The sequence below is a fragment of the Lutjanus erythropterus genome, chromosome 17 (genome assembly GCF_056507025.1).
Source record: "Lutjanus erythropterus isolate fLutEry1 chromosome 17, fLutEry1.hap2, whole genome shotgun sequence".
Classification (NCBI taxonomy): domain Eukaryota; kingdom Metazoa; phylum Chordata; class Actinopteri; order Lutjaniformes; family Lutjanidae; genus Lutjanus; species Lutjanus erythropterus.
Window position 1 is genome coordinate 2,816,309 of NC_139333.1, and position 13,259 is coordinate 2,829,567.

The 13,259-nt window shown below is 41.3% G+C and overlaps 1 protein-coding gene across 1 annotated transcript in view; it reads left to right on the plus strand.

Moving 5' to 3' along the window:
- The window catches only part of myo15b (myosin XVB), a 59,583-nt gene that overhangs the window by 6,211 nt on the left and 40,113 nt on the right, over positions 1 to 13,259 (plus strand). Inside the window, exons 6-21 of the mRNA XM_084740930.1 lie at positions 78 to 152; positions 1,805 to 1,898; positions 2,027 to 2,130; positions 2,243 to 2,306; positions 5,317 to 5,430; positions 5,548 to 5,709; positions 5,790 to 5,903; positions 5,984 to 6,042; positions 7,811 to 7,934; positions 8,027 to 8,122; positions 10,185 to 10,316; positions 10,538 to 10,663; positions 10,759 to 10,836; positions 11,557 to 11,705; positions 12,056 to 12,101; positions 12,196 to 12,320. Of these exons, the coding sequence (XP_084597056.1) occupies positions 78 to 152; positions 1,805 to 1,898; positions 2,027 to 2,130; positions 2,243 to 2,306; positions 5,317 to 5,430; positions 5,548 to 5,709; positions 5,790 to 5,903; positions 5,984 to 6,042; positions 7,811 to 7,934; positions 8,027 to 8,122; positions 10,185 to 10,316; positions 10,538 to 10,663; positions 10,759 to 10,836; positions 11,557 to 11,705; positions 12,056 to 12,101; positions 12,196 to 12,320 (1,662 nt within the window). The remainder of the gene's footprint in view (positions 1 to 77; positions 153 to 1,804; positions 1,899 to 2,026; positions 2,131 to 2,242; positions 2,307 to 5,316; positions 5,431 to 5,547; positions 5,710 to 5,789; positions 5,904 to 5,983; positions 6,043 to 7,810; positions 7,935 to 8,026; positions 8,123 to 10,184; positions 10,317 to 10,537; positions 10,664 to 10,758; positions 10,837 to 11,556; positions 11,706 to 12,055; positions 12,102 to 12,195; positions 12,321 to 13,259) is intronic.

Sequence of the window (13,259 nt, forward strand, 5' to 3'; positions counted from 1 at the left end):
AGTCCCTTCAGAACATTCGGTGTGTCTCCCAGATGTTTTTCATTGTTACTGGTTGTTTGTGTTGTTCTCTGTCACAGACATGTCTATGCCATAGCCGACGCTGCTTTCAGACAGTCTCAAGCCTCCACACAGGAGCAGTGCATCATCATAAGGTACTGACAGAAAAGCATTTGTCAGCAGTTTTAAAGTCTACGTTTTGTCAAATTCAGTTGAGTTTTTCCTTTCCTGCCTCAGGTTTAAAGGTGCTGTATGGCACTTTCTCTTCCTCTAGACAATCAACATCTCAGATTAAAATAATTGCATGCTTTGTTTACTCGATAAAGTTTCAGCTGTACCCACACGGCTCACAAAAGTCAAACAGAGTGTCAAACTAGCCAGTGATGATCAAATATAGATGAAGATTACGTTACTGCATTGCTTAAAATGTTTTCAGAATCATTTTATTGTAATGTTTAGCTGCAATACAAGATATGTTGTGACTAGGTGGACGCCATTTTGGCTTCTGCTGGTTTTCAACAGACACGCCTGAAACTCAGATCAACCTGTCAAACCGAGCAGTGTTGATCAAAGATGGCTGCATGTTTTATATATTGCACCTTTAACATCTGTATAGATATCCAATATATTTAAATGATAAGCCTGCTCATGTTTTATATTTTTTATGGCCAACAGTCCAATGAAAATGTCTAAACTAACAATGAATGTATCAAAGCCTGATATATTTTATTCTTTCTGTGCCACAGACCTCAGCTGTCTGACTGAAGCCTGCATACACTGTCCTGCTACCAAAATACACGCAAGCTCACCAAGAGTAGATTAATTATCCACTAAAAGTAGTTCCTGACAGTTTCCTCCTGTTTGAGCAGCATTTACACAAAACTATACTGGGCAGCTCCAGTCATGTTTTAAACAACATAAAATGTCCCGATAAAATGGCTTACATATAACTCTACACCTCGCCTTCATTTAGTATTCAAGGAATCATGAATATGCAAGTAGTCCCTGCCTTCTCCACCCCCTGCACTGGAAAGTCAGAATTTCAAATGGTCATTTGAAAGTTTTAACAGCATGCTGGTGTTCAAGTTTGCTGTCTGTAGTGTAAAACGTTCAAGTTGATGTGAATTATTGTTAATCACTTAACATATGATTAATCCTGGCCATTCAATGATGATCTTTTAATACAAAAACATGAATCATTTAGTAAAATGTCACTATAGATCCTTTTAGACTCCAGTGCTCTTGTTGGAGGAGGTTCTAGCTAAAATTAAAAACAAAACAAAACAAAACATTATAATCATTTTAATCTCTGTAAATTGAACTTTAGCTCTTGATAAGTGTGTACTTGCACAACACTGGTCACAATGACTCCAGACATCCATTGCTCTTTTAATGTTCCTTTTAAGGTATCCAATGTTTGTTTCTGATTTGACTAGATAGCAAAAAACATTATTTCCCTCAAAAACTTGTTGAATATTAAGTACACTGCAAGAACACTGGACAAAAACAGTTCCTCACCCGCCATGTTCATGAAAATAATCTTCCACCACATAGACATTCATCCAACCTTGACCCATTTTCTTCCTCTGTTAAGTTTTGTCCCTTTCCCATCTATTGTGGCATTGCCATGGCATGTGTGAAGAGACAACAGATGGGAATGTTCCTGAATGTTGAATTGTTGCATGTTATCTCACTCTCCCCTAATTTACCCGTCATCTCTCCACCGTCAGCTATCTAATAAAGACAAAAAATGTACAAAAATAAGTTGAAAAGATGCTATATTTCAGAATCTCTATGTGTTGTGTAGTGGCCAGAGTGGTTCAGGGAAGACTGAAGCTACCAAGCTGATAGTCCACTACCTCAGCTCCATGTATCAGGGCAGAAACGACAACCTGCGACAGGTAATTCACAGTGGGAAATCTTCAGTAATGTACAGTTTTATCAGTTAACAAAACTGCAACGTGTTGGCAGGTGAACATCTCAGACCTCCCCACAATGACTCACTTTTTTCTAACTCCTGTCTGACCAGCCCATGGAGGTCTTTCCCATCCTGGAGAGTTTCGGGAATGCCAAGACCATCCTCAACAACAACTCTAGCCGCTTTGGCAAGTACCTCCACATCCACATTCTCCAGTGAGTCACCCTGATGTCATCCTATGTAGAAATATCTTTCAAACAGTTGCTCCTCCTAATGGATTGGTCGCAGCTGCTTTATTTGTCCACTATCTCTCCTCTTGGTTGACAGTGGGGTTGTTGTAGGGACCTCGCTGTCCAAATATCTCCTTGAGAAGTCCAGGGTTGTCTTTCAGGTGAGAACACTGAGTGAAGTGTGCTGTGTGCTCAGAGGTGGGAAGTATAAATACTTTATTACTGTACTGTAGAATTTCCAGACATCTGTCATCATTTACAATGCAGGAGTGTTATTTTAGTTTTAATGCATTTGAGGGGAATTATTGATTTTCTTTTTTTGCATTATTTGCTTGCTGCCTTCCCAATATCAAGACATATTTCAACCTAAATGGATGGGAAAATAATATTAAAAAAAAAGACCTTTTTTCCCTGTGGTGTATCCATCAGTGCATATCATGCAAGACAGATGTAAAAGACGTAACAAGACATATAAGACCTAACAAAATGCATAAGCAAAAGTAACAAGACAAAAAAAGACATAGCAATATGTAGAAGACAGAGCAAAACATAAAATACCTAACAAGATGGGAAAGACATAACAAGACCTAACAAGACACAGAAAACATAAGATGTAAAATATGTGACAAGATGTAAAAGACATAACAGTAACAGAATAACGAATGTGTGAACTTTTGCCACCTCTGGTGCGTAAAAACAGACATCATGGATCCATGATGCTACATTTGCTGGAGAAGCATGTTACGACCCCAAGTTGGGCTAGGGCAGGCATGTCCAAACTGTTCCATAAAGGGCCGAGTGGCTGCAGGTTTTTGATCCAACCAGTCTACAGCACACCTGATTCAACTAATCAGCTGTTTGAAAACTGACATCAGGTGATTAAATGAGTCAAGCCTGGTGTGCTCCGGCTTGGTAGGAATGAAAACCTGCAGCCACTCGGCCCTTTATGGAACAGTTTGGACATGCCTGGGCTAGGGGATGAGGGGTGCAACATTAATAATAAATTTACCCGGGAGAAAAAGGAAGGAAGGAAAACTGAGACAAAGATGTAAACAAAAGGTTCATTTATGAACAAATGTGTCAAATTAAGTTAACTAATTAAACTAACATAAGGGTTAACTTAACATACTAAATCAAACAACAAATACATACAAGTGTCCATGCTAGCCAAAATGGCTGACAAAGACACATGGACAAAGACAAAAACAACAAAATGCAGGCCTCCATCTGCCAAATGGCACACTGGCCCTGAAATGCAGACTATGTCCGCCGAATGGCCCACTGGCCCTGACATGTGGACTACTGTCCACCGAATTGCCCACTGGCCCTGACTGGCTGGCTCTCCAGGTTTTTAAGCACCAGGTCCTGATTGCAGAGCAGCTGCACCTGATGCCAATCACTGCAACCTGCAAGGAGGGGGAGGGGCAGAACCTGGGCACAGGAGAGCACAGCACCACACAGACACTGTGGCATGTAACAAGCAAATTTTCATCAGGTTCAAACAGATTACAAGACACACTCATGATAAAAAAAACAAAAAAAAAAACACATCACATTGCCTTTGGCGCCTACAGCATGAACAGGGCCTGGCATCACCAGGTCAAATGAAATCAAATGAAATCTGTCAACATCTGCTGAACAGTTGTTCAGGGTTCACAATACTTTGTGTTTAGTGTTTATTAGCAACTGTTAGCATGCAAACAATAGATAAGTAATGCCTATCAGATGACTGGAAGGAACCATTTTCACCAGAATTTGACGCATTACTTCATTGCAAATTTGTTGTTGGAGTTAACGTTAGTTCTCCTGGTATTGCTGTTGCTTTGGAAAAATAATGTCCTCCTTGTTACACTTGCTTCAATCAAACTTGGTGCCTTTTCATAAAACTTGCAGGCTGATGGTATTTTTGTTTGTTTTAATGCTCGCGTTCATATTGTGATCATTCCGCCTTGGTAATAGATGCATAATTTCAGTAAAATATGTCAAAAATGTAATGGATAGACAGAATAACAGTGGTATGAACATTAAAAATACCTTACAGTTGTGGACCTGGTTTTCCTCTGTTCTGGGCCAAATTGTCTGATATGTTGGCTGCAGTGGTCTGTTTGACTGTGGAGCAAGAGGGCTCTGTGAGTGTGACTGGTCAGCTGGCTGGTGAGCCACTTCTGCAGGCACTGAGTGTCTCAAGTCTGAAAACATTGGAGCTTATTTTATATTCACCATTGTTTATTTTTGGAAAAGTGCCAATATTTGAAATCTACACATTTGATCACCTCAGAAATTCTCAGAAGTTAAGTGATTTACCATGTGAGGCAGCTGGATTCATGAGATCACATAAGAATCACTTGTGCTGCAGCCAATCAGCTGTCTAGGAGGGACTACTGGCAGCTACGGGCATGGTTTTAGGTGAGACGACAGCAAGAAGTGTACATGGAGGCGACTTTTCTCAAACAAATAATGGCGGCTTCTGAAGATGTTAGCTTAGATACTGTGATAGCATCAGTTATATCAGAACTGGAGAGTATTTCTTCACTGGAAATAGACCAAAGAACAGCACTGAAAGCTTTTTGTGCTGGAACAGATGTTTTTGCTCTTACTGACCAACTTCAGAAAGAGTTTGATTTACCAGTGCCTGCCCTTTCCCAAACAGTTTCTAGGGACAACTTCCCAGATGGCTCTGTGTAACAAAAATGAAATAGCTAATGAAATTTGTAGGGAAAAAAATCCCTTTGTTGGCCTGTTACAGCACTTTGCATGGTGCAATACAGTTGGCGAGGTAGACTGGTCCGACGTATACTGGAGATTCTTCCTGAATCATCAAAACATTTGAGTATTTTTGTCAGGTTTTGCTTTTCTTTGTATACTGCATTACTACAAGGTACACGTGGTTCTGAATACAGTCATAGCAGTTGTGAGCATGTTAGCATGTTGTTGTTTGCATTTAGCTCAAAGCAACACGGTGCACACTTGAATCTTAATTTCTTCACTCTTTCCTACTGGTGTGAAGTGTAATTACATAAAAAAGTAACCATAAGTTTGTATGTGGTGGCAGAACGCTTCATTATGTTGCTTCTGAAAGGTAGTTTATACTGTAAGTAGATGGTAAAATTTATCTGAGGTCATGAACTCAGTTGATATCACTGTCTACTTCCTGTCTGTTTTCGCTTGTAGGCCAATGAGGAAAGAAATTACCATGTGTTCTATGAGCTGCTGGCAGGTATGAACGAGTGGGACAAACAAGAACTCTACCTGCAAGGAGCTGAGACCTATTACTACCTAAACCAAGTATATCACACATCAGTGAACAAAGAATTACTCTCCATCTCTTATTTTGCAATATTTTGCATTCTTCTTCTTTCATCATACGTGTTCCTCAATTATTTTGTCTCTGTCCTCCTCTAGGGTGGTTCCTGTGAATTGAAAGGGAAGCAGGACAAGCAGGATTTCCAGCTTTTGGTTCAGTGCTTTGAAACCATCGGTTTGCATGCTGATCAGATCTCTACCGTCTGGGCCATCCTCTCCTCGATCCTGCAGCTCGGCAACATGTGCTTCAGCTCATATGAGGTGCGTGTGTGTAGGACTGAGAGTGAGAATCTGACAGGTCATTCGCCAATCTCACACGTCAGTTGGTGTTTTTGCTTCAGAGCGAGTCGTTCGAGGTGGCTCGGATCTTCAGCGAGGCTGAGGCCAGGAGGGTTGGCTGCTTGTTGCAGATTTCCTCGGAGGCCCTGCAGACTGTCATCACTCACAGAGTCACAGTCAGTAGTCTCTCATGCATCAGACAGTTATCGTCCTCATTTCTGCATGTATGCAAACTGATTAGCCATCTTGTCCACAGGAGACGACCTACGACAGGATCTACTGCCCTCTGTCTGTGGAAAGTGCCATAGAATCCAGGTAAGAACATTTCCTCAAATGTTTTTGCAGGCTGGATGTAAGTGCAAATAATGGGCAGCTCTGTCAAACCTAAATAAATTTAACACTTGGAGAAATCCATCCATCCATCCATCCATCCATCCATCCATCCATCTTCTGCTACTTCTCCTAGTACAGTAGCCCACTTGTCCTTCACCCAAGCCATATCCTGTAGCTGGGTGATCTCAAGATATGCCTTGGCTTAATGGGATATGTAATCACTCCGGTGTGTTCCAGGTCTGCCCTATCATCCTTTTCCATCTGGATGTACCTGAAATACCTCCACAAGGACACATCTAGGATACAGCCCAATCACATGCCTGAACCACTTGTTCTTGTTAACCCAAAAGAACAGTTGTTCCAGAGGTGTCACATGGCTTGAACTTTAGTTAGACTCCAGTTACAAATTTGATGACTTTAGACTTGACTTAACACAACTGAACAACTGAAAAAAGACTTGCAACTGGACTTTCACACCAACAACTTGTAACTTCATCTGGACTTGAGCCTTTTGACTTGAAAATCCATGGTACCATCCTCCAAGCCCAAAGAATGAAAAGTCTGTTGTTTAAAAAGTTTGAAACCATGAGTCAATTAATTTCCCTTCATTTCCTGGGTCAACTAACATTAATGCTATTCATTCTCAACAAGTCTATCAGCACTTAATTTCCCAGATCCACTTTGTTTGATCCAATCATAAAGGATCCAATCAATTTGCAGTAGAGGATAGTGAAGAACTAACATGTTACTGAGCTCCTGTTGTATAAATGATACCAAAAATAATTTTGTTCATGTACAAAAACTATGTGGTGGTCAATAGTCATTGTATGTGTGCATTGTCGTATGCAACACATGCACAGCAGAAATTCCAGATGAAGTTTCATGATTGGATTAGGACTCCAAACTCAGTTTAGGATTTGGGACTTGACCTGGGGCTTTAATGCAAAGCTTTGAAATTTACTTGTGATTCATAAAAACAATGACTTGGTCCCACTTCTGTGGGCTCTCTTGTCTCCTTCCAACTGAATTTATCCAGAATATTTCCACCAGGAGGCATCTAGGGTGCAGTCCAATCACATGCCCAAACCACCTCTACTGGTTCTTTTCAACCCAAAGAATCAGTGGTTCTACTTCCAGGTGCATGATCTCAGCCACTCTGGGAAGGAAACTAACTTTGGCCACTTGCTCAATATCTGCAATCTCATTCTTATACTGAAAAATCCTAATTATAGGCGGAGTGGAACACAAATTAACAGCTACAGAGAGAGTTGCAGTACAATGCCTATGTTACTGTTTCTGTCACACTAATCTAACTTTTTGTGTTCCCCTAACTCATAACAATACCCCAACCAAGGTACATGTAGTTTTTCACTTGGCACAGCAACTTACACCTAAATCAAATGGAGCAATCCACCATTTTCAAGCCATACCGTGGCGTCAAACTTGGAGGTTCAGACCCTCATGTCCACCACTTCATACCACTTCTCAGCTGCAGACCCTCTCAACGCACCCTCCCGCAGTAACTCCCGCAAAATACCACAAGGAACACAGTTGTAAATCTTCTCCAAGTCTACAAAGTATGCATAGACTCCCAGTATCTTTGCAAGGGTAAAGATTTGATCCACAGTTCCATGACCAAGTCAGACCGGGACAACAATCAACTGGAGTCTTCCTTCTGTCAACTTTAGCAGTCTCAAGAAAGACTATTACATTCACTCTGGTTCTTTCTAATCTTTGTCCTCTCTTGCAGAGATGCCATTGCCAAAGCCTTATATTCAGTGCTGTTTGACTGGTTGCTGGAGCAGATCAATGACTGGTTGAGTCCCACAGAGATGGACAGCACTGTGGGCATAGTGGACATCTATGGGTTTGAGGTTGGTATTGAGCCAGGTTGGAAAACTAACTGAGCATTTGCTTTTGGTGTTGTTTGGATGTGATGTTACAGCTCCTCTGTGTCCCTCTGCAGGACCTGGGAGTGAACAGCTTTGAGCAGCTGTGTATCAACTTTGCCAATGAGCAGCTGCAGCACTTTGTTAACAAGGCAGTGATCTCCCAGGAGCAGGTCAGTGGGTTACTACATCAGCTAACCCTCTATGAAATCATTTACACATGCTCTATGAGCTGTGACTAATAGCTTTCCCAATAGATGATGAGTCATTTACTAATGCCCAGTAGATCAGTAATAAACCATTAACAGTGGAGCAACTGGTTCTGGAGAAAGGTTTATTTATTGTTATTTATTGTTGAGTCTCATTCCCAGGTCATGGTATACTGACACTATGGGTTGGTGTAATGCAAATAACAGACAAGTCTCTCAAACCAAGATAAATTTAGCACTTGGAGAAATCCATCCATCCATCCATCCATCCATCCATCCATCCATCCATCCATCCATCCATCCATCGAATAGGCACTGAATGTTATGGCCTGGAAGAATAAGGAGTGGCAGGTTGATATTACAACCCCAATACACATTTACCTATACAGTTCAACAACCATGGTAATAAGAAAAATAACATCAGACAATACATGAAATAACCAAGATCAGTACAATAGGCAGAACCATGAAAGACACTATCAACACCGATGTCACCATCATCATAATCACAACTGGCACATCAAAAACCCTAGATGACCATCATCATCCTCATTATCAACAGTAGTCACAACAGGATTCCAGCGCTGCTATCTACCTCTTGGACCTGAGTTTAGGAGGGAAATGGCAGCGGGAATGAATGATCTCCTAAATCTGTTGCTCTTTACAGCAGGAAATCTAAACCGAGACACAGAGGGAAGAATCTGGATCTCAGAGTGAAGGGGGTGGGGACCAACTGCTAATATTGATTTGGCCTTCCTCAACACCTGTCTATTGTACAGGTCAGTGAGGCTGCTTAGCGGGACACCCAGAATTTTACTACTAACCTTCACTATTTTAGAAAGAGCATTCCTTGAACTTAAACTAAGATTCCAGAACCAACGGTTAAAAGAAAATGTCAACACAGACTCAATGTGGGATTTATAGAAGATGGTCATGATGGTCATTGCAGAGACAGAACAGTCGTTGCTGACCCCTCTTGCAAAGCATTTCTGTGTTTGCATTAAAAGTCAGCTTCTTGTCCATCACAGTACCAAGGTACTTATAAGTCTCCACCTCCTCCACCACCTGACCCTTAATGGTGGTGAGCTGGGCAGCAGGGGGCTTCGACCTAAAGTCAATGACCATATCTTTAGTTTTTGCCACATTTAGTTGTAGAAATGCTCTATCACACCAGAGTACTACACCAGAGGTGTAGAGGAGTGGCAGTAGCATCCTCTACACCTCGCTTAGCCCTGTAAGCAAACTGTAGTGGGTCAACTATCAAACCAAGCCAATGCATCAATATTTGATGACCCAGGACACTCAACAATCTCAACAACTCTCTTTCTTCAGAATTGGTTGCTGCTGGTTTAATAAGTTATCTGGGTTTGAAAAATCCCACTGGTTGCATTCTCCTTCTGATTCTTTCATTGTCCTTTTAAATAATTAGCTATTAGAGTCCATCTTTCCAGGCTCTTTCTAGGTGCAGCCAATCAGCGTCCTTAGAGGGATTACTGGCTGCTACGGTCATGGTTTTAGGTGCACCAACAACATGGAAACGACTCGTCTCGAACAAACAATTAGCAACAATTATTACAAAAAGTTAGCCCGTATTAGACATGACAGATGGTTCATCAAATCATCTGCCTGAGGTTTTCTTGAAAGTGGTCACCCTTTTCCAAACAGTTTCTATGGACAGCTTCCCAGATGGTTCCGTTTAACAAAGTATCTGGCATGTCAGGTTAGGAAGCCACTGGAAACAGGCAAAAGACCTGCATATGGAGCTGCAGGTTGCAGACCCCTGGATTAGTGTAAGGGCTCTGCTTTAGGGAATAAGATTATTTGTTTTCTTTCAGAGGCATGAGAAGATGAGAAGAAAACAAGAGTGGGTAATTTTATGAGTTGGCATTAATTTTAGAAACATTTCTTAATAGTTCAATAGTTGAAATTGTCTTTACAGAGCAACACCAATCAGTAAATCAAATATTAAATACTACAAAAAACAGAATACATCTGATATCTGTGGCTGTGTGTGTGTGTCCTGCAGGAGGAGTACAGTGCAGAACAGATCCAGTGGTATCCTATGCCGCTCAAGAACTTCCATTCCTGTCTGGAGCTGATTTCCTCCAGACCACATGGCATCCTCCGCATACTGGACGACCAAACCTGCCTCCCCCAGGTACACACACTACCAACAACTTCATCAGCACAGGGAATGAAAGGACTTTGCTTGTACAACAGTATGGCACGATTCTAAGTTTAGAAAAAGTAAATGGAACCAGATTTCAGAGTTATGAGACAATTTTTCTATTTTATTTCAAAATCTGATCTTGTGTTTAGAAGTGTAAAATATTGTAAAGTAAATATTTTTTATATTTTCACTCTATGTTTTTCCATCAGGCCACCGACCATACGTTCCTCCAAAAGTGCCACTATCACCATGGGAACAGCCCCTACTATGCCAAGCCTAAAAACCCACTGCCAGTCTTCACTGTTTATCACTATGCTGGAGCTGTCACCTATCAGGTATCAGACTGCACGCTGCCACTGTATCTACAGCGGGTCTGTCAAACAGCAGCTGGTGCAGTGAGAACATCTGTATTTAAATCCTCTTTTTCCAGGTTCACAACTTCCTGAACAAGAACCACGACCAGTTCAGGACAGAAGTGGTGGAGCTTTTTGCCAGGAGTCGTTTAAAGGTGAATCAACAGGCAATAGACCAATGCAGGGTGCTGATATGAGCCTTTTCGTATAGCATAGCACAGCAAAGTGTACTGTGTGCAGCAGCCAGTGCCTGAATTGGTTTCAAAGTGCTTTATATGCAGTTTCCAAACCCATCAGCTGGCAGTCTGACTATAAAATTGAGATGCAAGAATGAATGGGGGACAACAATTCAGTTAATCTCTAATGTACAGTGAGCAGGTCATTACTGTGAAATAAATCCCGGCAGCATGATGCAGGACCGTGGTGTGAAGTGGAGGGGAGAAATTGATCAGGCTGCTGTGAGCCGGTCACAAATGATAAAAGGTCCTAATAAATCTCTAATAATGGAATTGAAGTGTTCTATGGAGGCTGCTTCTTATGCACTGAGTGAATAAAGTTACAGTTTAATAAAAAAGATACAGTTCATCATCATTACCAATGATCCCTTTCAAAATCTGTTTACACAGATTGTTTACCTGCATTCAACCAAAGCCTGATCAAACATGATTGGCCAATACTACTCTGACTACAAATTGAAACCGGGTCCAATACCAAAATCTTGTCTCTTGCCTACAGATGCTCTAATATAGAGATTACTTGACATATAATTAACTAACAAATCATAAGAACTTATTAGACAGCAGAAGGATTAACAGAAGATCAACCAAAGGTTGACCTGTGAATTTATGTTTTCTTCACATGACCGTCTTCATCAGATGGTGTCGGAGTTGTTCCGGAAGGTTCAGGACAGTTACATCCAGCAGAGAGAACTGGGCTGGAGAGGGAAGGGTCTCCGCCAGCAGCCCTCCACTGCCGCCTCACACTTCCTGCAGTCCCTGACTGAACTCACCACCCGCCTGGAGAGGTAGCAGCACCCCAAGCACCCTGACTGACACACTGACCTGTCATTACCACAGCTGTGGGTTAGAGTGACAGCCAGCACAGTGTCACATGAAGGGATACAGTTTGACTGCATGTGTTTGAAATCAAACAGCTGTGGTCTCTGGACGCTGTGGCTTCAGTAACTGTCATGGAAAGAAATGTGAGAAAAATGATAGCTAGTCTGAGTTCATAATGTTTTCATCTGGCGTGAATCATCAGGAGAGATGTTTCATCTCAGCTGTCAGATGCTCCTCAGCCTTTCTTCAGATGTTTGTAGGTCTGAAGTTAATCTGATCAATAACCTGGATCAATATTTTCTCCTTTAACTCTTAGATGCAAAACCACTTTCATTCGCTGCCTAAAGCCAAACTACATCAAGGTAACAGAAGATGCTTTACACTGATGCTAACTTGTATCTTAGCATCAGCTGTCAGTGTATGACCGTGTCCTGTGTCTCACATGTCCTCTGTCAGCTTCCTGGGATCTTTGACGTGGACTATGTGTCAGCCCAGCTGAGGCATGCTGGGATGCTGGAGACCATCCACATCAGGAAGGAGGGTTTTCCCGTCCGGATTCAGTATTCCTACTTCATCGAGAGGTGCTGCGAACACACACTGCATCCCAGCATGCACCATCACAACACTTCTTTAATGTTAATAAGCTTGTTATCAGATTAGGCTTCAGTCAACATTATTGTCACTGCACAGAGGACAGACAGGGTACTGACACAAAACTTTGACATTTGTCATCTGCGAAAAGAGGGCGATGTATTTAATTGTGTCCTTGATGATCCCAACCTTCCTTGTGTGACAGTATTTAATTTCCACAAAGGAATAAAACCAACAAAGGCTACAAATAAAAAAGACTAATAATAATAAATAAATATCACTGTAGGTGTGTGTGTAGCAAGAAGTAAAAAAGAAGATGGAAAAAATCTAAAAAGAAAAAGAAAACCTTACATAAACATAGATAAACATAAAATCAATGAATCAACATTTGTATAGAGTTTACAATTTCAATTAAATTATCAGCTGCATGTTCTGTATACTTAGAGAAAAAAAGGAGAATCTTAGCAGCATCCTGATAGGCTGATAGACACCAGAGGTAAAAGTGCAGATTAAAAGTAGATAAATAAAATTTTAAAAGAAAAATTAAACAATTGACAAATAACTGAGGGTTATTATATTGTCATGTGCTGTTGTGTATATAGCCAACTCAAAACTCAAACTCAGTACAGTAGTAATACTGTAAGTAACTGTAACTGTACTATAATGCTGTACTCACAAGCCTGTAGATGTGAGTGTGAGTGGTTGTCTGTCTCTATGTGTCAGATGAACTGGCGACTTGTCCAGGGTGAACCCTGCCTCTCGCCCAATGTCAGCTGGGATAGACTCCAGCAGCCTGCGACCCTTACGGAATAAGAGGTTACAGAAAATGAATGAATGTTTGTCAGGATCATTTCAAATCAAGTCGTTGGTGTTATAATACTAATTTTGGTGACAAGAAGCTGAAGTGCACCTCAACTACAGCATTCATA